The sequence below is a fragment of the Anoplophora glabripennis genome, unplaced genomic scaffold (genome assembly GCF_000390285.2).
Source record: "Anoplophora glabripennis isolate ALB-LARVAE unplaced genomic scaffold, Agla_2.0 scaffold44, whole genome shotgun sequence".
In the NCBI taxonomy this organism is placed as follows: domain Eukaryota; kingdom Metazoa; phylum Arthropoda; class Insecta; order Coleoptera; family Cerambycidae; genus Anoplophora; species Anoplophora glabripennis.
Window position 1 is genome coordinate 626,915 of NW_019416229.1, and position 27,357 is coordinate 654,271.

Below are 27,357 nucleotides of genomic sequence, written 5' to 3' on the forward strand. Positions count from 1 at the left end.
GCAAAACAGACAGGAAACGTACCGAGCATGCTCGAAACAGTTGAACGCTGCTCGTTAGCTATACGTCACGCCTACTTCCACTTACAATAGTCCGATCCGAACTTGATCTGTACCAACCTTGAGTGTGTGATGTGGTCAAGGACGCATTGACAAACCTTGGATGGGATTACTTGCATGACGTCATCCGAGTTACTGGCTGCAGGACGTCACAACCGACAAAATTCTGAAAGGATCGATAACCTCGTTGAAATTTGTCTATTATTCATCCTGGGCGCGAATGGGTGGGGAGGGGAGTGGGAATTTATTTGAATTTTTTGCGCCAATGGCGGCTTCTTTTTTAATAAACAGAAAATTTAGTAGAAATCTAATCGCAAACCTGACTGACATGTTTTCAAATGTACGCAAGTAAATTTATTAGCTATCTATACATCTAAGACAATCATTTTGGATATTTATAGCCCAATAAAGTGTAGCTGCATCTATATATTTTTTTATATACCATATATAACTGACATGACTTTAGATATCAAAATGCTACACAAAAATGAGTAATCTAAATATTATACAACAGTTATAACAATTTAAATGGTAATATTTTGTTAATATTTTGATTAGATAACTCTTATTTGTTTAGTAAGCCAACAGATTATTTAAATAATGAAAGTTACATTATTGTTACTGTGAATTTAAAACCATTTTATAGCTGATAATATTAAAGTATATTATCAGCAACTTTTTCTAGTCAAACTTTAACAGTCTGTAAACTTACTAATTCTAAAAAAGTTCATGTAAACGTAGGTCATACAATGCTTTGTTTTCAACATAGTGTTGATGATATTTAAAATATAATCACATTTAATTAAATATCTCTGAAGATGTTTGACGTTGATTGATGAAACTTAGGCTACTGACAGTACTGTTTTGTACCAGGGATGTATTTCTAAATTTTGCGCCACGAACGAATATGATCAGCCATCCCCCCCAGGTCCTGTTAGTAAATATAAAAAAAAAAATTACGAGGTGACAATTAAAAACTATTTTTCTATTTATTTATTAATCTTATAATTAGATAACGGAGTAGCCGTTAAAGACAATAGAGATTCTCAGCAAAAAACCCAAAGGGACGAACCTTCGACTGAGGCTGGATAGCTTGGGTTACATCTTTAGGGGGATTACTTTTCCCCAGAAAATTAAAGGGCCTTGATTATTTTGGATTACTGTATTTGTATACAAATAGTTTTGTAGTTATTTATGATTTTAAATTTAAAAATAAAATACCTCGAAAATTGCTTGACATTGTGCGACACTTTTTTGCTAGATATTCAAACTGGAATTAAATGTATTTATCCAATTTCCAAAATACTCAATAGCACTGAAANTGTATTTGTATACAAATAGTTTTGTAGTTATTTATGATTTTAAATTTAAAAATAAAATACCTCGAAAATTGCTTGACATTGTGCGACACTTTTTTGCTAGATATTCAAACTGAAATTAAATGCATTTATCCAATTTCCAAAATACTCAATAGCACTGAAATTCTGAAGGGGTAACGCTACTCTAGAGATTGGTAAAAAAAAGGTGATTCGGGAATTTTCTAGGAAAAGTCGATACAAGATATAGTGTTGAGAACAAGTTTAATTGTACATTGTAAAATAGACGTTATTGTTGGTATTATTACCTTTTATACATGCGTCGTCAGAAAGCAGTTTATCTTAACAACAGCCGGGTCATTCGCCAGAAATTAAGAGGGTATACGAAACAATTATCAAAGTTACTGTTCTGTCAATAAAAACAAATAATAGGCAATTTATCGGGAGGTTACACTCCCCCTAACTCTAGGACTCCAGGTATATCCTTCCATACGTTACCATTATAGTAATTAGCAAATATGTATCATTCGTTCTTTAACAACTAGCTAGTGTCACCTAAAATGAGTCGAGGCTCCCCCGGACGCCAACTAGTAAGCATCCCAACTACCGGGTGTGTGAGTCATACTATTATTATGCCACTTAGTTCAACACCACCCAGTATGTGTCAATCGAAGCGCAGGTAAGAAGGCACACTTCGAAGGAACCACAGACTCTAATTAGGCCGGGAACACCGCGTGCATGGGGTTTTCATAAACATAAAGGAGTATGGCATATTACTCACAAATTCACAAATCATTAAACAATTGTATTCAAGCTAGCACACAGTTATAAAAATCAAACTTATCCGGTCACTGAAGTGGCCAGGCACCACTGTCACAAAGAACAACCTCTCTTAGTTTCGGTTTCGCATCCCCTTTGTATATACTCATAAATCACATTATCTCAAGGACAAATAAACACTTGGCTGGCACATTCCCTGTGAACAGCTGAGGTTTGCTTCAAAGCAACCACAACAGTTTTCATTTCATAATAAAATATATATGGATTTGAATTATTACAATATTTTAAAAATAAACACAGACTGTGGGATCATGTTAAGCTAGATAAGGTCATAAAAAATGTCTCTATCATTTTTCAATTAAACCGATGTTTTTCGAGATAGGGCAGTTTTAAATATCTAAAAATAAAAATTTTCAATTTTTAATCATTTGATAAACAGTTACGACAAACGAATTGTTCAAAATTTGCACCATTTGCTGCTAAAAATGCTTCAGCACGTTGTGATTACCTAAATAATACTTTTCCTGGACGTTGGCTTGGCAGAGGCGGTCCATTTGCTTAGCCACCTCGTTCTCCAGATCTAATGCCATGTGATTTTTTCTTTTGAGGCTTTCTAAAAACGTTGGTAGCAAATTTGAATCACTTGCAGATCTGCCTATTTTAATCAATATAGCAAATAACACCAGTGATGATACGCAACTCCATTAGAGCAGTAGCACAATATGCTGAAGCATGTTTAACAGCACATGATAGAAATTTTATATAATTTTTGTAACTCGGTTGTGGTAATTGTTTATCTATTGATTAAAATTGAAATTTATAAATATAAATATTTTTATTATTATTGGATATTTGATACTGCTATATCTCGAAAAATACCGATCTGATTGAAGGGAACATTGTAGGAAAATTTAAAAATATTAATAATTGTTGATTTAGTGAATATTAGAAAAATATATATCGAAAAATGACTAAAAATTTTGCATTAAATTGTTAATAACAATGAACATTGTTAATCAATCGAAAAATCCCTACGATATTTATTGAGTTATGTTATTGTAAAGCTCTGTACACAATTTCAAGTCGATTTGTCGAAAACTTTTTGAGCGATCCTCGCTGGGGTTTCTGCGACAGTCAAAAATTGCTCCTAGCGCAGCGTTCTTCACGTTGTTTTCGTCACCTTTCCTTTGATTTTGGCTAGAGATTTATAACGAATGTCCTGAAATTGCTGACCAAGCAATAAATGTATTAATGCCTTTTGCAATAATTACGTACCTGTGCGAAAAATCATTTTCCATGTACGTAGCGACAAAAACAAAGTGTCGCAATGCGCTTAATATAAAATTTGAAATGCGATTGCAACTTATGACAATAGCACCTGATTTTAATATATTATGAACAAATATTCAAGCACATCCCAGTCTTTGATGATATTTACCCTTTTTTTAATTACTCAATAAATATTTACTTTAACTTTAGTTTTACTTTAATTTTTACTTAGAGGAATATTTATTTTGTTAATCATAGTACATATTTATAAATATATTAAATCAGTAAAAAATGTGTTCGAAAATTTTTTTTAGGTGTAGGCATTCCTCAAAAAAATCGAAATGTTGGCGGGGTTCCGCACGTTGTAAAAGTTTGAAGACCGCTGGATATAATAGTGCTCCCCTTCCTGAATCTCCACCACTAGTTTAAATATTTATAAATCAATTCAGTGAAATCATTATCCTAATATTCACCAGTCAAGTCGAACATCCTAAGAGATATTTGAATAAATGCGATTTTTTTTTTTACTGTATTTTTTTTACTGTATCTCGAAAACGAGCGTTCCACCACCTATATTTATATGCAGTTTTTCGTAAAATTAGGTTTTCTATTGACCGTTGAGGTTTGACTACACACACTTGACTCACCCCGTACCATGTTGTCTTGCCAAAGTCGGGACTAGATTTGAAGGTATACATAAGAAACGACATGGGAATTCTCTTATATTTACTATTTCTGTTTGGTAGCTATTTAATTAACAATATTTTTTAGGCATTAACACTGTACATTGCTAACATCCAATAATCTGACCTTTAAATGAAAGTAATACCCGTTAGTGTAAAATTATATAATACAATACATACATTCGCTAATTAATGGAATAATAACTTATCCTTTAGACATTTAAAGTAGTGCAAGAATTTGCAAAATATAACACTTCTTTCCCTAAATATTTAATGTAGAATCGGGCTCGTTTTCTAGCACACTACTAAGTAGGTCGCCTTAAAACTACAAATTCCTAAAACTCATAGAAAAATTAGTCATAACAAAACACCTTAACTATCTGAGAGTATTGTGTTGTCTCGGCAATCTAGGCTATTGAATATAGGATTTTAAAAGGAACTATGAGGTTCAAGATATTTTATTACATGAATCGTTCAAATGATAATATCAGATGAAAAAACGCGGAGTGCTTAGAGGGTGGAAATTGGAGATAGGGGTGAAAATGCACCCCTTTCAGTTTTTTAATTGTAGCTCGAAAACGAAGCAACTTTTCGCTATAGTTCATAGGAAACATTTTTTAGAGGATTGAAAAAATTGGAAAAGGAAAATTTTATGCAAAAAAATCGTTAATAAACAATTTGAAAAAAGCAAAAAATTCAATTTTCAGATTTTTTTTACTTTTTTAATAAAATAATTTAGTGAAACTTGAGAATTTAAGTACAATAAAGTTTATTAATAATGTATATACAGTGTGTCCACGGATGGAGTTGACAAGAGGAGAAACTCTTTTGTTTTTGACTTTATCGAAAAATGTTGCTCTTTATAAAAAGTTCTGCCCCTCGAAAAAATGAGACTGTCATACAAACATCTTAGATTAGATATACAGGGTGCTCATAAATTAAAAAAACACGAAAATACTCAAGAGAGAAGTACCATTATTTATTATTTTACACAACATTTTTATAAAACAAATCTGTTTATAATCTCAAATAATGTCCTAATGCAAATTTTAAAATCAAAATTTCAATTTTTGAGGTGGGAAGTAGCTATACATATAGTCAAAATTGAAATTTTTATTTTAAAATTTGCATTAGAACATTATTTGAGGTTATAAACAGATTTGTTCTATAAAAATGTGTAAAATAATAAATAATAGTACTTCTCTCTTGAGTATTTTCGTGTATTTCTAATTTATGAGCACCCTGTATATCTAATCTAAGATGTTTGTATGCCAGTCTCATTTTTTCGAGGGGCAGAAGTTTTTATAAAGTGACATTTTTCAATAAAATCAAAAACAAAAGAGTTTCTCCTCTTGTCAACTCCATCCGTGGACACACCGTATATACATTATTAATAAACTTTATTGTACTTAAATTCTCAAGTTTTTAATAAATTATTTTATTAAAAAAGTTAAAAAATCAAAAAATCTTATTTTTTGCTTTCATTAAAATTGTTTATTAACGATTTTTTGCATAAAATTTTCCTTTTACATTTTTTAAATAATCCATTTCGATGGGAAATTCAATTCTTTACAAAATTTTTCCTATGAACTATACCGAAATTTTGCTTCGTTTTCGTGCTATATTTAAAAAACTGCAATTTAATACTTCAACTTCACTCAAAAAAAAACTAGGCAAAAAAGTAAAAAAAAAATCAGAAAATCTAAGTTTTGCTTTTTTTCAAATTGTTTATTAACGATTTTTTTGCATAAAATTTTCCTTTTAAATTTTTTAAATAAGCTTTTTCCATGGGAAATTCAATTTTCTAAATAATTTTTCCTATAAATTATAGCTAAATTTTGCTTTGTTTTCGAGCTACAATTAAAAAACTGAAAGGGGTGCATTTTCACCCCTATCTCCAATTTCCACCCTCTTATTTAAAGCACTCCGCGTTTTTTTCATCTAAAATGACCCTTTGAACGATTCATGCAATAAAATTGCTTGCTTGAATGTCATAGTTCCTTTTAACTCTGTTTTTTTTTTTTTTGGATATAATCAATAGCCTAATCCTATGTGCATCAAATCTACAGAAATTATTACTAACACAATAGATTGCTTTGTGACTAACAATTTTATTTAATTAATTAGGGAATTACTTTAAAGCTATTCAAGAGGGTTTCTTTAACTACAGATCCAAAGAGGAGAGTCCTAAAACAAATTTTTAATTTAAACATTACTAAATTATACAGTTTTTTAGGTTTCTTGGATGTCTGTCCTTGGATATTTGATGACAGGGACAGAATCCTAGAATAAACATAACAGTGATTTATAACTCGGCCTTTGTTGTTCAAGAGTTATGATTGTGGGAAAGATATCAGGTTTGCTTTTTTAAAGACTCTTAATTTTGCTTAGTCCGTCCTATTAGCAAGAAACCACTTTATGAATAGCAGCAGGAATTAAAACAATTTCTCACTAGAAATATAAATATATCTTACTTTAACACATAAATAAAATGGTGATTATTAAATAAAATCAACTATGAACATGCATAAATATACATATCACATTTTAAAAAACTATACACTTTTTTTAAGTGTAAACAGCACAGCTATACATATAAAGCCTGAGGTAAGGAAATTTTTCTTATTTCTTTTATTTATAAAAAAGACAGCAATAAATAAACCATAGAAATTTTTTTGGTAAATACAAAACACTAAAAGAACCTAACAAAATATTAATTCGTTTGGGAAGGGTGCTGTATATTAATATTAGTGTATAAGCCGTAATTAGACCACTTTTAAAAGAGATAATTTAAAATGATAAATAATTATATTATTCTAAAATAAACCCACACTTCGTGTGAGAAACTTTAACAAATCCTCTGATTAACGTGGCTCAAAGCTTGTGCGCCATCCAGAAAAATATATAAATTACAAATGCAACGATATCGAAAATACTTTAATATCTATAATACCTAGACATCCCTAGTAAATGCCACAATTGACTACTTTCGGTAAAGTATTGCTAACTTACAGTCAACGAGATTCTGCCACCTCTTAGGCCATACCTGGGTCCTCTAACGCTCCGTCTTCTTCCAGCTTAGTGATGAGCTTCACGACTCTAACTCTCTCGTCTGTTTGCCTAGCCATGTCTATTAGAGCCAACAGTTTCTTTACGCCGATGAAAATCCTGAAAAGTCGTACATAAAAATTAATATACAATATAACCTCCCAATAGCAGAATACACGGAAGAAAAAAGCTTCGATAATAATATTGTGTGAACATATATATTTTGAAATAATTTTTAATTGTCATTTGTTTTGTTTGAGAGCTTGAGAAATATTCTTAGCGATATTAGAATTGCTAGAGCACAAAAAAAAAATTCTCAAGATGTAATATTTTGCGGCTTCTGAAATATAGTCAAAGCTAGGAATACATTCTGAAAATGTACCACAAATACGGAATCCGCGAATACAGTGTGGCATTTTGCATGAAAATATAGGGGATACATTCCAATGTTGCAAAATAATAAAAAAATATCATAATAAAAGTAATTTATTTAGATAAATTTTAGCAATATTAATTATTATTTTCTAGCTTAGGGAATGATTTAAAGAACTTAATAATTTTTTCTTGTTTTGCAGCTAATAAGACATTTTAATTCGGATTGATATTCAGCTGTGGCATTTTCAATTTGCCTTTTAAAAACAAGACTTCTTCCCATAGACGGATCAATTCTTATGAAGAAATCACAAAGCTTATTTGCCATCCGTAAACTTGCACTCAGGTTTTTTAAACTTAATGTCACATTTTCAGTGCTCGTTGAAGCTTCCTCTTTCACGGAATGGAGATTTAACACTTTCTCCAAGTCAGTTTCAGTCAAATCTTCATCGCTTGTTTCTATCAGTTCAAAGCCGTCCCGTCCCTGTTTGCAACTTGCAAAATGTTTGCAGTTAACGTTTGAATTTACACACGGCTTTTTTCCTCATAGGAACTAATTTTCTTTTTAAATTACCTTTATTCGTTATTATTAATTCCGAAAAGAGCTGAAAAGACATATTATTACTGCGATAAATGAAAAATTGAAGTATAGACTTGACACCACTCGTGGCGTAGGCGGCCATAATCGCACGTGTAGACGAGCGGAGCTTTTGTCAAACGACTTTCGGCTTCACGACATTAAAATTTGTTTGTTTATAAATATTTTGATACCTACTTGTTTATTTTGACAAATAAACACACATTATTCCAAAAATATAATATGTATTATTAGTTTTGGATCCGCAAATACAGAAATTTTCACCTGTGAATACGGGACGTGGTCACAATTTTTTGATCTGCGAATAGTGAATTCACAAATATGGGTACCGTGAATAAGGAGCTTTGACTGTACTTGAAATAACATTTACAAGATCCTCTTCTCCGATTTTGGTTTCTATTTCATCACTGAATATATCAATACAATCAATAATAGAAATATTTGAATTTTCAGTTATTAAATCATCAATTATTGAGTGTGTTTTTAAATCTAAATTAGTCATAATAATATTTGAAAAAAAGTTTTTTAATATCATCATTATTTTCCAATATACAGTAATACCCCGACTTACGCGAATCCTGAGTTATGCGATTTTTAAATCTCGTTGATTCGGCATTTGTTTGAGCAACGCACTACTCTCGCTTCCCCACTCCATCCACACGGGAGATGGATTTCACGGGGTCTAACAACACTTACAGTGTACGATAATTCAATAGACAAAGAAATCTAAATAAAAAATTTAGATAAATTTAGAACGAATATACTGAAGATGAATTTTTCGAGACAAAACGTCTGAATCTGGTTTGGGCTGAAGCAGTACAATATTGGGGGTCATGATGGCTTGCAAAAAATGTAATAAAATTTCTAGGGTCGTATTTAAAAAAATAAAGTTGATAACGGTCCTGGAGAGACGAAACGTTACATATAAAAATTGATTATGCTATTCGATAGAGGGCAAAAAGTGGCCATGAGAAAGTGTTCTTCTTTTTTCAATATCACCTCAAAGCTGAAATGAAACAAAAACAGATTTCCAAAATTTCGTTCTTTTTCAAATATTTCAAAAACTAATCATGTTCACCTTGATTTTTTAGAGGCATAATGTTGGTCCCCTGATTACCCAACTTTGCCCCCATTTAAGCTACTTCATACCTCTTACCGTTTCCGAGATCCCTGTAGTGAGAAGCGAATTTGTAACAGCCTGTATACTACTGTTCTTATACGAGAGTTGCCTTTTATATTTCGGGAATGGACAATCCTGGTGCTGCCATCTGACAACCGATGTACTTATCGTAAAGTTCAACTTTTTGTCAGTATAGTTCTGTATTCAGAACGTTTTGACATACAGGCGCTATTTGTGTTGTTTACAAAGACTTAAAAAAATTATTTCAACAAAAAAATTTAATTAATTGTGAACATTTCTATGTGATTATTTTTTACAACTTTCAACATGGATTATCTCAACAACAGTGCATCGATGAACTTAAATCGGCTTTTGGTGATGAAGCACCAACATAAAAGCATTGTTTATTGGTGGCACACGGAATCCAGGCATGGTTCGCTCACCGACGAATTTCTTGAAGGTCGTCCAAAATCAATTGTTCCAGAAAACAAATGGTTGCCTGTTTATTCGAAAAAGCCGGATATATGGTAACTGTACCATTAGTGCAATGTTGGATGGTCATTTCTGAATGGTATATAACATTTGCGTGATAGAAGTCTTTGGAAAAATAAAAGAAGCCAACTGCTGAAGATGCATCATTCCCCACGCAAGACAATGCAACCCAAACAAGACTTTTTGAAAATTGAAAAGGTCAAATTGATGAGTCATCCACAGTACAGTCCTGATTTAGTACCCAATGACTTTTTTTCTTTCCTGCAAATCAAAAAATAAATTACAGGTCAACGCTCTTCAATGCCTGAAGGTTGATGCGTGCAAAATGCATGTTTTGGGGGTACCTCAATCGGTATGGAAAAAGTATTTCGAAAATTGGCTCAAGCGAATGCAAAAGGGTATTGATCTTCATGGAGGACATTTTGAAAAACAACAAAGGCATACGAGATGAATAATTTCTTTTTTTGTTCTCTATTCCTGAAATATAAAATTCAATGTTCGTACTCTCTTATTTATTTTTATTTCCTCTAACTTTCCTATTATTATTATTATTATTATTATTATTATTATTATTATTATTACAAAATCTCATGGTAAAATCCTGTGAAAGCAAAATTTTCCGTAATTTCGAGGTATCCGCTGTTCAGAAATATCCATAAATAGAGGTTATATTTTTACATTACATTTTTATTTTACCTTTTTCCGTGTATCTGGTGAGTGATTTGTTTCAGTTCCTGATTGGTAAATACGTCAGAAGCTTCTAAAACATTCAATAAATGTTCTGCCTTGGAAAGGTTTGGTACATGCAGAACGGCGGTGAAAGCAGACAGCATCTCCATCTCTTCCAATACTTGCCTATAAAATCAGAAAACAATCATATATGCTAATTGTGATAGACAAAAAAAAACAAACCTTCTACTCGACGTACACAAAATAAGCAATTTTTTGCCCGGAGGGGGTTGTTTTTTGAGTAGCACCAAAAGAGCTTGCAAAGTCAAATTGGAATACCTGGGCCCAATCGGGCCGTAGTCTAATAATCTCTCAATGTTATCGACTAGAATACAACTTAAGGTTGAACGGTATGCATCGTCAAAAATCTGAAATCAAACGGATATTTCTAAAATAATACAAACCTCTGTAAAACTTACTTTACGAATTGTAAGACATTTTGCCGTTTCCGTAAAGCCCACCATCTCTTCAGGAGAGCAGACCTTAACAAACGGAAAGTCGGAATTCTTCGCTAATTGGGCGGCCAGTGCAGTTTTTCCTGAATTTGGAGGTCCTTCGATCAACACCGATACTAAACCTGAAGTATCTGTCGCTCTGGCCTGCTGAATGAATAGCATACCATCCTCCAGGATATTCGTAACTGGAGGTCCCCAATTAATAACTCCACGTGCCAAACATTGATTTAAGACTTCTTGAGCAGTACCAAAAGCCTAAATGACATCCCAAGAAATAAATATTTAGATTGATATCGAGTTTCTTTTGATATAAAGTTGCACTTACAGGTTTGATGTCATTTTCTAAGGCATGCATAAAGTCGGTACGTGTCACAAGTAGCTTTTCAATAGCCTCAGGATCAACCTCTACCTTACTTGAAGCTTTGATCAACCTATTCATAGCTGTTGATTGCGCTGCTCTGACCAAACCTTCCAGCTCGGCACCAGAGAAATTTTTGGTCAAAACTGCCAGTTCCTAAGAGAAAGACCTAGTGTTCATCACTTTGAACCTATTTTCCTCAATGTTAAAATTTTTCTGACATCTAACGATACAACATAAATCGCAGTCTCATTTCACTGTGTGCGTTTGCATTGGCAGCAATAGTTTAGCATGGAAAATATTATATTACAAACACTTCATAAATTGATAAATTGAAAGCATGTTTTGGAGGTACCTCAATCGGTATAGAAAAAGTGCTTCAAAAATTGGTTCAAGCGCATGTAAAAGCATATTGATCTTCATGGAAAATATTTTGAAAAACAATAACGCCATACATTACTCTTTATGCCAACACAGGCAGTAGTAAGGAAAATTTAAAACGTCATGGAGACACAATTGCAGAATTCTATGTTGAAGAATCTGGGCTCAACAAAACGAAAATGGCAAAGAAGATTTTAGGTGAAGGTCAAACTGAGAATACAATTATTACCAATGATAATTCTACTAAAGGCTTACAAATTGTTAACATAGATAATAATAATAATTGAAACTCCTTTGACTTCAGGAATTTAACAAAAAATAAGTAGATTTGTTTTGTATTTGTTATTTTTCTGTTTACTTTGTCATAATAAAATGATAGTGATAAGTTATAATATCTCCATTTTTTTAAATTATAAATTTTTATAGTTGGCGATAAAATATTGTATGCACCACATCAGTAAAAAAGTGTCTTTAATGAATTCGCCTGTTACTCGCCTTGCTCACTCGGCTCATAATCTCAGTCTCGTTCAATAAAGAATCACTTTACTGACTTAGTACATAAATAACTACCAAAGACACTGACTTAACAAAATAAAGATAATTATAAATACAATAATATCAAACACTATCATATGTAGATGTACACTCGACGCAAGGTAAACGTTTCCAATCTGAATCGTATTTTGTTTGAAATATGACGGCTTAACCGCTTGTCTATATGGGGAGATCCCATTAAACTCGTGTGGCAATATTTTACCGTCACATCTGACATTTTACGAGTTTTGTACAAAAATGCTTTCCTGGTAGATTGGCATTTTTAAAATGGGACTAATCGTCAAACTCTTATAACAGACCCCGTATGCATTGTTTATTATTTTGTTTCTATTAAAAGAGTTACATTTATATTACAATAGAAAAATCGATTCATCCCAGTTAATAAATCTTGCGAAACGTCTACTACCTACTTACGAATAGTTAGATTGAATGGATTTAAGAAAATTAAAAATTTAATTTTTTTTTGTAATTTTGAAAATCCTGCAGTTCGGAAACGGCGGCCTTAAGAGCCTACGTATGTGTAACAAAATTTACTTAATTTTAGCCACATAATGGGCCTCTGGTTTTTTTCTGTACGCCATTAATAAACACTGTATATGCCTGCAATAAAATCAGTTGAAGTGTCTTATAAAAGTTGTAAAGCATACAATTCTACATAAAAATGGCCTCTTGTCTTTTTCTTGTACTATTAAAATTAACAGAGTTAGGGAGGCTGGAAGCTTAGGGAAGATTTCAGAAATTTAAAAAAATCATAACAAGCAGAAAAATGAATGATTTTGGAATTTTTTTTTTACAATCTGCTCTAAAAAATGTAACTTTTCTTTTCAGAGAAATAGATATAATTTTTAATTTTTAATAAGAAAGTTATAACAATTTAAAATTTTTAATCGTTAATTTTAATGATGTAATAAAACTAAAACAATTTTATTTCTATTCTATTCGATTGATTATTTAAAATAATGAAAAGTTGCCTTCGAATTTTTTTTTACGTTTGTCTTTTAGACAGATACAAATTTATTTACCTTTTTATATTTTGAATTTTATTTAGCTCTTACGACACTGCCGGGACAAAGATAAAAAATCACGTTCGCTTTGTCGCACTCATGGTACCGAAGTTGTGGACAACTCGTATGCTTATGACAAAGATTGATTATTTCGTTCGCTATTGTCAATGCGCGTGCGTCAGTAAACGTGTGTTTCTTTAAATTATTGTATACTCAATATCCATTGTTAATCTCAAAAAGGTAAATACATATTAATATGGACTAATATTCTTTCTTTTAGCCGTGATAACTCAGGTTCTAATCAATATTTTGGAATGAAACAAAATGGAAATTACTTCTTATAAAAGAAAAAGAGTTGAATGAACAGTATGACGATATTTCACCAAATAGAGATACGCTCTGGGAACATATACAAAATATTTGGAACACTATAGACGTGAATTATATAAGACGCCTTGTTACATCTATGCCAAACAGATTACAAGCCGTTATTAATTCGGATGGTGATTGGACATATTATTAGACTGTTTTGTTTTTTCATTGTTTATAAAATGATGTCAAAATAGGTAAATAAGTTCATAATACTTCCTGATAGATGTAAAATTTAAAAAAATCCTGTTTTTCTAAATATTTTGAAAACGATTTAAGATATTACACTAAGCTTTGGTGTATAGTATAGTGGCAGTGTAATATCTTAAATCGTTTTCGAGATATTTAAAAAAAAACGGATTTTAAATTTCTTTCTACATCTACCTCAAAAAGGAAACATTTCCAGACCCATAATGTCATGAACTTATTTACTTATTTTCACTTCCAGAACACGTCCTTAAAATATTTCCCTTTCCTCCCGAAACTGTATGTTATAATAAAACTGTAGTTTACAATATTTTTTTATTTTGTTGCCTTCATGACCTATCTACCTACTTTCTGCAGAATATGACACAAATTCTTATTTCAAAATATTAATTTTCTCAGGGACAAGAAAAATAATGTGGCAAGACAAAATAATTTCAAAACCTGTATACTCTTTTCTTTTTATAATGCATATACTTCAGGCCTGCAATTTTTTGTTCTGTCGTTACACATGTGCCTACACAAAAAAAATATGACACGCTCCTAATTATTGATGCCTACCAAAATTCCTATTAATAGTCCACCGGCTCGCCCCTTTAAAAGTAGTATGCCTTTTAGGTTGGAAACCTTTATCTTGCATCGAGTGTATATACAAAATTCTGAAAGTGAAACTAAGATCAGGGTTGTTCCCACACTAATAAATAATGTGCTCAGATTTTTCCAAAATTACACTAAATTTTATACAATTGTACTATTTCATAACTTATGACCGTCAAAGACACTAAGGCACTATAAATTTTGCAAACGTAAATTAAAATCTGGAAAAAACATCTACCTGAAATTTTATTTTACATCCAGACTAAGGGAACGTCTTTTTACTGTGACATGAAATTACCAATACACTTATTTTACAGAGACAAAGACTATTTATCTCTGATGAGTAGGTAATAACTCCAGAGACAACTTTGTAAATTGTAAGTAACCCGATAAGAAAAAGGAATATTGTCCAGCAGAAAATGTTTTCAGCTTGAAGTACAATCAACAAAGAAATATAATAGGGAATAGGACGAGAATTTAAATGTTCGTGAATGTATAAATGTTAGTAAGGAATAAGGATGAAAGGAATAAATTGTGATTCACTGAAATCAAAAGGTGTTCACCTCGAGTTAATTTTGAATTGTATTATAAATTGCACACAGGTACTATCATACTTTTTTAAACAGAATTGTACGAATTTAGTACAACGAAATGCTCAGGAATATCCCCGAATAAGATTTAAGAGATGAGGAAACAACTACTCTATGGGCTGTAGACTAGTATTGGATTGCACCACAATTAAATACACCTAGAATCATGACCCAGCCGAACCCACCCGTTAGTTAGTTGCCATAGCTGCGACAACCGTTGAACGAACTAGCTGCTTTGATCACTTAACTCCAGGAAAGGAGTAATCAGTAAAAGATGTAACTGAGTGCAATATCTACTGGTGACTGCTATTAATTCTCTAAGACAAGGGTCGGCAACTGGCGGACCGCAGTCCAGGTCCGGACCGCGAAAGGTAAAATACTGGACCGCCAAAAATTGTTTGAAAGTATAAATTACTCAAATAAATTATTTAAAAAATGTTTTTTTACGTTTGAGTGACAACCTTATCATTTTTTCTAGTATTTTACAATTGTGTAAGTGTTTTGAGTTCTTAATGGTTACTAAGCAGATTAAATTTGAGTTCAAATGAAAATTTGTAAGAAATATGATTTTTTCCTGGACCTCGTTAAAAATTTTTAAAAGTATCCGGACCCCACCTAAAATTACTTGCCGACCCCTGCTCTAAGACCTTCAAAGGGGTAAAAAAATTGACATACAGCGACCTATATTGCAAGTACTATGAAAGTATGAGCAGTGTCGCCCCGTAGAGTAGTAGTTGTTGAATGCAATACAGTATAAACTCTTTTTAACGAATCTTAAGGGACCGAGGATTTTTTTCGTTATAAAGTGTTTTCGTTATATGGAGGAAAGAAGGAAAAATCCTCTCCGTTCATTTTACCGTAGGTAATATTATGACGGTGCTTAAATTTTCCAAGCCAACCTTCTGATGCTTTAAAGTCAATAATGCCTAGTTGTTCGGCAAACTTCTCAGCCTTGGCATTAACAATTGGCCCCGAGATGGGTACATTATTCTGGCGCTGATTGTTAAACCACGACAACATTGTTTGAGCTAAGTCTTCGAATTTTGGCTTCCTTAATTTTTTAGTAGACACTCCCTGCAGTTCCGCCTGTAGAATTGCTTCTTTGTTTCTCCAAATGGTAGCAACAGTAGATGGACTGAGGCCTAAACGTCATCCAACATTACTTTTCTTTTCTCCTTTTTCTATCGCACGTATCAAACAAACTTTTTCGTTAACACATAACACTTTTCTTTTACTGGCCATCTTGACAGTTTCAAAGTAGGTTTACGACTGATAATACACAATAGGTGCCTAGTGCGTTTAGTAACTGAGTGCAAAATTTCCTAGAAACAATGTAATTCAAGAGTAATGGCACACGTGTTCGAGGCAATTAGCACCCTCAGGGTCTTTCTTAAAAATTTCGGCACCTCAAAGATTTAGTCGGAACCTTTTATAAGCTGATTATAAAAACAATTACACTATTAAATACTTCTGTAAATATTTGCTGGCGTCTAAATATGAACATATTTCTTCGTAATAGAGAATGGCTATTGCGTTATAAAATGTGTATTAATGTATGGGTTTTGACGTAAACCAACCAAATTGACATAATTTCTATGTTATAGGAAGTTTTTCGTTATAACGAACGACGTTATAAAGAGTTTACACTGTATCACCTCTTAAAACTTCTCTTTCGTCCTCATTGTAGATCTTAGGCAGTTAGTAGCAGTGACTTGTAACTACTGATTTAACAATTTATAGTTTTGGTGAATGTGAAGAACATCTGTACAATAATGAGATAATCATTCGTGCAAAAAAATACTTAAGATAAACTAATTTCTTCATTAATTCGAAAATTATGTATTTTGAAGATGAACTTGGTTCTTTCTTAATCTGACAATTACTAGTACATTTATATTATTTTGAAAAAACGAAACTGAGTAAAAGGAGTAATAAAATGCTTACATATAAATCGACTTCTGGACTAATTTTTTTAAAGCGCTTCATCCTATCCGTGTGAATATCTAAAATCTGCACTCTCCCTTCCTCATTTGGCAAACTGATTTCGACTTGAACCTCTAATCTACCTGGTCTGAGTAAAGCTTCATCTATCATGTCTCTCCTATTGGTCATACCTTGAATAAATGCGATTTTCATTAATGACTTCTTAAAAATAATAATATGGACATACCAATGACAAGAATGTTATTTAGTTGTTCCACGCCATCAATTTTGGAAAGTAACTGGTTCACAACGGTGTCGTGAACACCTGTATTTCCAGCAACTGAGCCTCTCTGCTTGCAGATGGCATCGATTTCATCAAAGATTATAATATGTAGTCCGCTGTTGGGGCCTGCCTAAAAAATGTGATTCAAATAATATGTGAAATATTGCTTAATTTTAAATTTAACCAACTCTCATTTTTAAATTGGCTTGTAATAAAATATAATGTGGAAATTTGAATTCTTACCCTTTTTTCCTCTTCTTCGGCTTCAGCAAAAAGCCTCCTCACATTCGCTTCTGATTCACCAACATACTTGTCCAAAATTTGTGGGCCGTTGACAATTTTGGGTTCTCTAGCATTTAACATTTTACCAATCTGCCTTGCCATCAGGGTTTTTCCTGTTCCAGGTGGTCCATATAGTAAAATACCTTTAACATGTTTGCATCCCAATTGTTCCACAATTTCTGGAGGAAATACTCTTGATGCAAATGCGCGTCTGAATATGGCATTGAATTCATTGCTCAAACCACCAATTCCCATTTTCTGAAAGTCCCAATCTGGATTGATTATAGACTGACGAATTTGTTTCCTAAAATAAGCATTAAGACAACTAGGTGACATAAAAACTTCTGTATTTTTACCCTTTCGATTTGCCCACCAGATTGAGTGAGGAACTTTCTGCTTTTTCAAACTGAACCACCGTATTTGGAATTAACTGACCTAACTTTGCCTTCCTTGGTTTGGCCTCTCGTCCCTCTTTAATCGCACCAATACCTACAGCTACAAATACTAATATTTAGATAGTTTGTTCGTACTGGATTTAAATAGCTTACCTTCGATATCCTTTATAACTAGCAGCAAGAGCTTCTTATCTTTAAAGGCAAATGCTAACTGTTGACCAACTGTGAAAATTTGATTAGGAAAACTGTATAAAAACTCCTTTGCCATTTCATCAGTGTCGTATTGTTCTTGGGAAGTTCTAAAATATAAATGATTTTCACATATTTGCCATGAAAATTATTTTCTATTACGCGCGCTCGCTATGGGACCTATAGCGTAGGGGGTTACGTACACGGAAAGTGCCAGATAGTACTACGGCGTGATGTTATTTTCATAGCGCAACGCTATAGTTCCGATAACAACTCGCACTTGTGATAGAAAATAGTATGTGCAACTCGTTCGGAAAAGTTGCCAAAGCGCCACTTGGGCGTTTTCCGTCAACTGCGCCCGCGTGGCGCTATTGGCAACTTTTCCTCACTCGTTACACAATGTATTATTTGAAAATGTCTTACGTTTTCTTTTGCATATAGTCAGCTTCCAGAACAATTGATGATAGATATTCATCTGGGTGATACGGTTCCACATTGATATCTTGGTTAAGTGACAAAACTGCCCACTTTCTCTGTGGTAAACTGAATCCCACATGATATCTTGGAATAGTAGAATGTGATTTGATTGAAAATACAAAGTTTGGACCTCCTCCCGTATGGACTCTAATGTGCCTTTAAAAAAATTATGATTCCATAATATGAAGAAACAAATATAAAAACTTACTTTGCTCCAGGAAAATCTGCATCATTTACTACTGCACAGTTAGACAGTGATAAATCATCTGTTGGACACTTAGTGACTTTAAACACCGCCTAAAAGGGAGAAATATAAGTTGAATAAAAGACAGATGTTTAAAAATTATAGATAACAGACGATAATATAACCTATACTAGGTATATCATGCAATATTAATATAAAAATTAAGTACCATGTTGTAAAATGATAAATTAAGGCAAAAAACTATTTAGATCTTACTGCAATGCAGATTCGTGGAATTATTTAAGAAATCAATATTGAACTGAATTGTGAGTTCTGAGTTGGTTTATTTGCCAGACCAGATCAACATAACATAACCTTAAAAGTTCTATATATTTATAATACAATTAAAATCATGCACATTTTTATTGATGCATAGTTAAATTTATGAATTTTGGAAATAATTAAATAATTTCTAATTTAAGAATATGAGTAATGGACTTTTGAAAGCAATTAATAACTATATTTTTAAATATTTTTTGCTATTAACTTGGCTGAACTGAAACCACAGATAATGAAAAACTAAGAAAAGAAACTGAAACAGCATGAACTATTAGGAAATTTTTTGCGACTCAACAGATTGCAACAGATAAAATAGGTTAAACTACATACATACTTATAGTGAATTTTTATCATTATATAGTTAAGTGATCACTCTAAGTTTTATAACTATTAAATTACGTACGTACGTACAAATGCAATTTTTTTCTTAAATATCTAAATGTAGAGCAAGCTGTGCTTTACAAGAACAATACGATTTCTAAGTAGCGACAAAGGCATCCCACAAGGTTCAATTTTAGGACAACTATTGTTTATTATTTATTTATATGTCCAATTTTCCTTCTGGTTTCATATCTTGTATACAGTATTGTTTTGCTGATGACACTCGTGTTTTTTGTCATTTCATCCGCATGAAAAGTATTATTTTTAGTAATAGAAAAGACCGAATAAATTTTGTGAACCGTTTGGCATTTCGATTTCAATAAATGGTAGTATTCATTAGTATTAAGCCATATGTACTATTGGAATGTGGTATACAACATCTACTTTTTGTATTTGATACCAGTCAAATCCAAGTTTCAAAATTCTAGTTTATAAATTTACCCAATTATACCAAGTCTTATATGTATCTGAGTAGGTTTAAAAAAATACATTTTTTATCACAATGGTCGGGGTCGCTGTTCAATAGAGCTCTTATGTGCATTATATATTAATGCTGTTCACCGTTGATGCTTAGTTATTTATAATAATTATAAATAATATGTAGTAGTTTCCTTATTAAGAGTTATCTGTTCATGGACTTATTTAAGTCTATAATGACTGTGAACTGAAGGATTAGTTGGAAAACAGATGGCTACGTCAATAGTTAATTATAACTTACCTTTACCTCAACTATAATTTTTTTCTCGTTTAGTAACTGATCTTTGTTTGTGTATAATAAAGACCTTTATTATTATTTTAACACAGTAACAGCAAACGGCTGTCTATACACTATTAAGGGTCAATATTTTCTGCTTTGTTTAGGATTTAAGTGACTAGTGCCTCGATAAGTGCAAATAAAAAAGCCATTAATTGTAGAAAACAATGTTTATAAGAACAAATGTACAAGTTTTGAAACAGTTTTACAATAAATAATGCCTTATAAAAACAATATTTCAATTTCTTTTTTCATACATCCCATTCTATCTAGAAGTGGAACAAAAAGGAAAAATAATAAAAAACTGAATTACAAAATATATTATAATAATTTATTTAATTTTGTACAAATAAAACGTGAAATATAAAAACAACTTCAGGGTTTTGTGTTTTATTAGAAGTAATACGCTCATTATTAACAAAAATCAGTCAAAGAAACAGTACACGCTATCGAACAAAACACTGCACACTGCAATATATAAAAAATGTCTCTTAATTTACTTCACATTCTATAACTCATCGTGGTCTGGTTCCTGAAATAAACAAAAAAAAATTATTGCGGCTTACTAATTCATATTAATAATTATACAGGGTGTTAATTAAGAGCATGCACGCACTTTAAGTAGTGATTCTTTCAGTTATTTTAAACCAAAAATGTTATATAAATATAGATCTGCAAATTGATAATTTTTAAGTGTTGAAATTTAAAAAAAATCCATCCATTAAAATGTAAAATAATCTTCACAAGCCACGTGACTGCCGAGCTTAGGCAACCAACTTTGCACGGCTGGTAGTGTTAAGTAAAAATTCCTAAATCTTTTGTCACCAATACTAACTTTTTTAAATTTTAACACTATCGATTTACTGACCCATTTGATGCAAAATCCCTCAAATATTGACACTCTGTATCTTAAGTTGTAAAAAGTAATTCCATTTTGTAATTTTGATCTTTGTAACTTAAGAAATATTTGTTTTTAATAAAAAAATTTCTGTTTACCTCGACTTCTGGGACTTGCTCCTCGGCTTCCTCATCATCATCATCCTCCTCATCCTCCTCACTATCCTCCTTCTTCTCGTCCTGTTTAGCTGCATCCCGTTCCGCCTTATCCAAAGCCTCTTTGGCAGTCTTTTCCCCTTCCTGCGTCTCTTTCAGGCCTGCGATGGCTTTCTTAGCGTATTCCACATCGTCCGTGATCAACACGTTGTCGAAAATGGTGCCAGACTTGACCTGCCACAAATCGAAACCGAGACCGCAGATCTCGTTTTGCTTGTAGAGATTAGAATCGGGCGTGTACTCGGGATTGTCAATTTCGGGATGGACCCATGGACCCTTGTAAGCTGGGTTGTCAATTTGTTTGGGCTGCCATTCGCCCTTGTACTCGGGATTGTCGATCATGGGTGGTTCCCATTCACCGTCCATCTCGTCATCCCAGTCGTCAGGCTTGCTGGCGTCTGGGTCGGGAATGTGTTCGGGCTTGTCCCAATCTTCAGGTTTGGTGTCTTCGGGGTCTGGGATTGTAGCGCGATCGTCCCAGTCCTCGGGTTTCTTGGCCTCGGGATCCTTTATTTTCTTGGGAGGAAGGAGGTCCCAGTCCGCTTCGAGTTCTCCGCCTTCAACCTTCTCGCCATCAATTTGTACTTCGTAGGTGTTGTCTGGCTTGATTATCAGGGTGTAAGCGTGAGTGTACACATCGTCCTGTAAAAATTGAAATAAAGGGTGTTACTTTAAAAGATTTTGGAGTTCTGTTGTTTGCATAACAACAATGGTTTTATTAGTCGTTGTATTAAGAAACCCACCTCTGTGGTCTTAAAAAAGGGGCCAAAGTGACAAGTTTCTTTATAACATGTGAACTTTGGAAAAACTGTTGGTAATATAAGTTTTTTGGAATAGTTCAACAACTGGTTGTAGCAACTGCAGTCCCTCTGTTGAGAGAGTACCCCAATTTATTGTCGTGCATCTTTACAGCAAAATGATTACTGAAGGTGGACACATCAAAAGAATTCCACTACTTTTTCCTTTTAGTAGCTATGAAATACAGAAATTATAGTAATTTTTAGTTTCTTAATTTATTCTAGAAATAAATCACAAACAAACCCCCAATAACTAGTAATTACTGACAAAATTAACAGTTTTTTGACTTATTTACACTTTTGCAATCTGTGTACTGGTTATATTTCTATTCTATATTATTCAAGTTGATAATACAGTTTCGAGAGTGCTCTATAATCACAAAAATAAATTACGAATAAACTTAGAATTTCTATGAATTTTAATACCAACATTTAATAATGACAATTTTCTCCATTCCGTACAACTGGAACTCTGCCAAATTGATTTGACGCATCTACCCGTTGCTCTCACATACATGTTTATATTCGAAATGATTTGTCGAAAGAAAAGCTTTAGATAAAAATATAACTGATAACTCAATTCTTTTATGGCTTGAATAATTACCAAAAACGTGATCACTTTTTGAATGAATAATCTGATTTGATTTTTCTAACGCTTACCTTACACCTGATGTCCTTGGTGATTAGATGGTTCTTGTCCTTATAGTTAAGGATGACGTGCACCTTCTTGGTGCCAGGACCACAAATGTCGGGTCCAAACATAAGCCTGTACGGAGACTCGCCATGCATGTCCTCTGGTTCAAGAGAGCAATCGAATACTTTAACATATCCGCCACCGCAATCAATGTTCTGTTCATGTTTGACCGTGAACTGTACAACCAAATCTTTGCCCTCCGTAGAGAAAGGACTGAATTTCCTACTTAAAGCATAGAAACGTGCATCCTCGGACGTTTGAATACCTGGCAAAGGGCAGATTATTCAGCAAAAATTCAGACACAATAATGCACTTGATGAAATACAAAAATGTCGTAACAACTTTCACATCTATGCCCATTTTTTATATTTTTTTCTGACCTATCCCACTTTTTGTCTCAATGTGTGGATACAATTTACTACAAAGTGCCCCAAAATTAAGAATACAAATTTTGACCATTTTGACTTGTCAAAAGTGATAACATTTTTCTAACAAATTTTTTTGCAAACTCAGATCTTTGTTCAGTATTTTGTACACATTAGAGTCATGCTAACAAACTGCCTATGGAATAAAAAATTCCCAAGTAATTTTGAATGATCTTAAAATTATTTACTACCCTAAATACTATATCAACACTAATTAGTTTCTATTTTATGTACCTCTTTTTGTATGTTATTAACTCATTTATTTTAACTTATTCTCCAGCAGCAGGTAATAAAAATTTAAAATTTTAAAGTATTTTATTATTTTAAAAGCTAGGTACAAGGTTTTCCAAAAACATTATTACAAGAAAGTTATTTAGACGAGTTAAACGCTTGGTTAAAATTTTTAGCACTTATCTGGGACACTCTGTATATTGTTCTTGGACACTTATAAATTATTTGAACTGTTACAATTCAGTCTTTTGTAAATACTTTTATCTGTACCACCCATGGCAAAAGTTTGAAGAATGTAGATAACATTTGATTAAAATTTCTTTTACTGTTAAACTTTTGATGCAGGTAGACAAAAGTATTTTTAATTTTATATATTAAAACAATTTTCTTGGATATTTTATTCTAGGTATTTATAATGAATTGATTGCAAAAATTTTGCTTTAGATTAAGAGGGGCTAAAGGTACTATCAGAGGTCAGAGGGTTTAAAGGTCTTAAGAAGGTGGAAATATAGAAGTTTGCAAAAATAACATTAAAGTTAATGCCATTAACAGCATTAATAAAGTTAAAAATAAATCTTAGAATTATGCAAATTACGCCTTTACAAAAAAAGTACTGATTAATGGAAGGGCTGTGAAAAACGTGCTTACGTACCTTTATCCTCTTCTTCATTATTGAAGAATTTTCCAGCTGTCCTTACGAACTTTCCGAACTCCTTTCCTGGGTGTTTACTGTAAATCCAGTTTTTCTCCCACGTGTCTAAAAAAATTATAAGGTAATGTAATGATGTACTATTTCTACTATTGCGGTAAATTAATTACAGGAACTACTAGAATATTTCAAACCGGTAAGTATTAAACGAAAATGATACATACCATCGTCGAATTTTTCTTCGAGATACACGTCGGCTTGTGCTGCATATAAATACGCAGATATTACACAGACTAATAAATACGACTTCATTTTCTTAAATTTACTAAAATAGCCCCCGACACGTCAAACTTATAGGACGTTTATTCCACAAATGCCAAAAAACAATCTTAGGTGTGTGTATGTTACTCTTACACCGCTAATATCACAGATAAACTAACTTTTCACTTCTCTCTCATATATGTAGGCTAATTCGAATAAGGCAAACACTCGTATGTCGGTGATAAGGGACGAGCTCGACAGATGGAACAATTTGATTGGTCGAAAAACTCCAGAGTTGTATTTACGTGGCTGTGATATCTTGGTTTCACCAATGTAAGGTACGTAGCGTTTACAACGACGTGAAGTACATTTTATTACTGATGGAACCTCTTTATTCGTCGAGTCGTACAGCTGGAGGATTGCTATTGGTCCGCTTCAAGTTGTTTTGCGATGTGGCGGGTTACGTTTGATATTCAAATTCTGTCGAAATGATAACGAAACAGCAAGACCACTCCAAAACAACTTGGATGTAAGAAATCGTACTGGCAGTATGTAGGCTAGACATGGAGAAAAAATATACCAAGAGATTAATAAAGTTAAAATACGTTTTCGATAATTTTATTATCTTGTACATATTTATTGCATATTTCTCAAAATACTATAATAATCCTCGCCTTAAAATAATTGATCGTTTTCAGATGGAATTATATGTAGACAATTTGATAGGGTCAGACGGCTTTGGAAATAAAGAACGATGGAATTTTAAAAGGACCGCTTCGAAATTCAAGGAAAGTAAAAAGTTCAACAATACAAAGAAACAAACTTGATCGCCTACCTTTGTACATTTGAAAGTAAAAGTAATTTTGCGAGAAGTGCATAAACCCAGCAAAATGTTCGTTGCTCTGAGATAACATGCTGTTTGTTGAGGGTAGAAGGGTGAGTTGATGTATTTTTTTGGCTACATCTTACTTCATATAGTTTAATTATGAAAAATTAGTGGTACATTATAAAAGCCCGAAGAAGTAGTTTACCTTGAGCTGGCAAAGACATCATGAATGACTTATTTATACTGTTAGGTCTTTTACACGATCACTGCAACCTGGTAGAAATTATACTAATAAAGATGAGGTAAGACTTAAGTTATAAACCATTACGCTATTTTAAATATCGCTTTATATAGATTGTTTTAATTCAATAAAAACAGTTACGGTTACTTTAGAAGTTATTAATTGTTAAAGTAAAATATAATATAAAACAGTTTCATTTAAATTGGTGTAACCTTTATTAAATAACAAAAAATGATCGTACTTAGTAGAGCAGTTTAACTTTCTAAATTATGCACATTTTAGTGAAAAGGATGTAAATCCGTATTTAGTAATTTAAATTTCCTCTGGTTATGAACAAAAGAACATGCTGCATACATAGTGTTTGTTTTCTTTTGTTTTACCTTTATTACTATGACTTTCACAAACCGTCGGACTCTTGGTGCAATATTAGCGAGGAAACGACTAGTTTACTGATGTTTTTTTCCAGACTTTATAATGAAAAATGTCTTCATTAAGCGAAAGGAAGATAAAAGACGTGCGCGATATTTGGAACTGCAACAGAGAGTCGGACAATAAGGAGAACCCGAAAGTTCCTATCGATAACAATGTGGACAACAAGGCGAAGCACAAGTATAAAACCCTGGAGAGACACCTCAGCATGAAGAAAACGATAAGGAGGAAAATGATGAGAGATCTACGCGAAATTGGCGATGCCACGTCGGTCGAAAATTCCCAAAACGAGACTGCTAGTGCCGGATTTTTAGAACAAATTAAGAACGATCAACCACCTCCTGCCAATATTGACAAACCCAGTTTGTGGAAAAGATTGACCAAAGGTTGGGGACATTAGATAACGTAGGTACAATAACCCTTTAGTGTTTCTTTTAATTTTTACATTAGTTATGAGTGATAAATGATTTTGCCAAAAGAGGCACTAATGCGGAATTTTTTAGTGATATTGTTAGCTTTGGCCTTAGCTTTAAGATTATGCTGTTCCTAAAATTTTTAATATAATTTTTATGTTTACACGTCGAGTTGTTTTCACAGTAAAATGTTTTAAATGACTTCGTTAGCTGCCTACTTCAAGTGTTTCAAAAAGTTTGAAGTTAATTTACAATATTTTGAGATACTTATTAGATATCAAATATAGTAATCAATATGTGGTATTTTATTATACTTCTAGGCTATTTTTAAACAACTTCTGTACTTATTATTTAAAGTACTTTAATTTGATTTTTATTGTTAACTTGAAAAATTTAAAATGTTTTGTTGTGATGATTCGAAAGACTTAAGGGATGTTATGCAGGTACTTTTATTATCTCTGTAATAGATATTTGCCTATGAAGATATGTGGTGATGTGGAAGACTAGGGTATACGAGGCAACAAATAAAATATGTTATTTCTTTAAATATTTATTTATAATAAAAATGTTACCAGGTCCCTTTATACGCTGTATATAAAAATATCTATGATTGTTATAACTTGAATTGTGTAAATTTAACAAAAGAAATATACATTTTTTGCTAGAGTAGTTCTAATATTGTTTTGCTTTAATTAATAAATAAATTATTATTTATTACCATTATTTTACTCCAGTTCCTTTTTAAGTAAATTTTGTCAGGTATCTGTGCATGGGCGGGTTCCTATTATTTTAAAGGTCAGAATATATTAACTGAAAATAACTTAGAGAAAAAACTTCTATTAAAAATGATAGAGGTATTATACTTTTTACAAACATACAAATTAGATTGGAAAACTCCTCCATTATTTATAGAAATATATGGTATCCATCAACAAATTAGTCATAGTCAATTGCAAACACTAAAAATAACTGTTACATAAAAGTGGGATTTAATTATTAGAATAATTTTTTCTTTCATATTTATATTCTGGGTGTTAAATACTTTGCCTTCATTTCGGATAATTTTTTTTAGAAATCAAGTTCTATGCCAGAAATTTTGTATATCTAGTTTAACAAATAAATGTTACATTTAAAATTTCAAAGAATTTCTTAGA

General features: G+C 32.3%; 3 protein-coding genes across 7 annotated transcripts; 1 reads left to right on the plus strand and 2 right to left on the minus strand.

Annotated features, from left to right (window-relative positions):
- Positions 1-95: 95 nt before the first annotated feature.
- Positions 96-19,072, minus strand: LOC108917695 (vesicle-fusing ATPase 1-like). 4 transcript variants are annotated; one of them, XM_018724429.1, is made up of 14 exons: positions 18,940-19,072; positions 18,735-18,823; positions 18,473-18,682; positions 18,014-18,159; positions 17,822-17,960; positions 17,427-17,769; positions 17,148-17,313; positions 16,922-17,091; positions 11,245-11,433; positions 10,884-11,174; positions 10,648-10,832; positions 10,432-10,590; positions 7,152-7,273; positions 96-223 (listed from the first exon to the last, which is right to left on the minus strand). In XM_018724429.1, the coding sequence occupies exons 1-14, from the start codon at positions 18,940-18,942 to the stop codon at positions 207-209; spliced, it is 2,229 nt and encodes a 742-aa protein (XP_018579945.1). In that variant the 5' UTR covers positions 18,943-19,072; the 3' UTR covers positions 96-206. The 4 variants fall into 4 exon arrangements, with proteins under 4 accessions (XP_018579945.1, XP_018579944.1, XP_018579947.1 ...); XM_018724428.1 differs by lacking the exon at positions 96-223 and adding an exon at positions 6,086-6,292; XM_018724431.1 differs by lacking the exon at positions 96-223 and adding an exon at positions 6,086-6,292 and having other exon boundaries at positions 7,118-7,273.
- A 1,476-nt stretch (positions 19,073-20,548) lies between these two features.
- On the minus strand, positions 20,549-24,470 carry LOC108917666 (calreticulin). Its single transcript, XM_018724387.2, has 5 exons — positions 24,258-24,470; positions 24,037-24,141; positions 22,695-22,993; positions 21,181-21,879; positions 20,549-20,716 (listed from the first exon to the last, which is right to left on the minus strand). Exons 1-5 carry the CDS (start codon positions 24,343-24,345, stop codon positions 20,693-20,695), a joined length of 1,215 nt encoding a protein of 404 aa, XP_018579903.1. The 5' UTR covers positions 24,346-24,470; the 3' UTR covers positions 20,549-20,692.
- Positions 24,471-24,852: 382 nt separating this feature from the next.
- On the plus strand, positions 24,853-26,908 carry LOC108917667. Of its 2 annotated transcripts, none has more exons than XM_018724389.2 (2): positions 24,853-25,230; positions 25,828-26,908. In XM_018724389.2, the coding sequence occupies exon 2, from the start codon at positions 25,843-25,845 to the stop codon at positions 26,188-26,190; it is 348 nt and encodes a 115-aa protein (XP_018579905.1). In that variant the 5' UTR covers positions 24,853-25,230; positions 25,828-25,842; the 3' UTR covers positions 26,191-26,908. The 2 variants fall into 2 exon arrangements, with proteins under 2 accessions (XP_018579905.1, XP_018579904.1); XM_018724388.2 differs by lacking the exon at positions 24,853-25,230 and adding an exon at positions 25,237-25,422.
- The last annotated feature ends 449 nt before the right edge of the window (positions 26,909-27,357 follow it).

What these genes read in the sequence shown, in the direction of transcription:
- LOC108917695 (XM_018724428.1), bottom strand. An exon ending in AGTTATAAAGGATATCGAAG is followed by an intron (nt 17,961 to 18,013) that starts GTAAGCTATTTA and finishes TAGTATTTGTAG; the next exon opens with CTGTAGGTATTGGTGCGATT. An exon ending in TAGAAAATGACATCAAACCT is followed by an intron (nt 11,175 to 11,244) that starts GTAAGTGCAACT and finishes GATGTCATTTAG; the next exon opens with GCTTTTGGTACTGCTCAAGA.
- LOC108917666 (XM_018724387.2), bottom strand. Translation starts at nt 24,345, where the DNA reads ATGAAGTCGTATTTATTAGTCTGTGTAATATCTGCGTATTTATATGCA. An exon ending in CCAAGGACATCAGGTGTAAG is followed by an intron (nt 21,880 to 22,694) that starts GTAAGCGTTAGA and finishes CAATTTTTACAG; the next exon opens with GACGATGTGTACACTCACGC. An exon ending in AGCAAGTCCCAGAAGTCGAG is followed by an intron (nt 20,717 to 21,180) that starts GTAAACAGAAAT and finishes TGTTTATTTCAG; the next exon opens with GAACCAGACCACGATGAGTT.
- LOC108917667 (XM_018724389.2), top strand. Translation starts at nt 25,843, where the DNA reads ATGTCTTCATTAAGCGAAAGGAAGATAAAAGACGTGCGCGATATTTGG.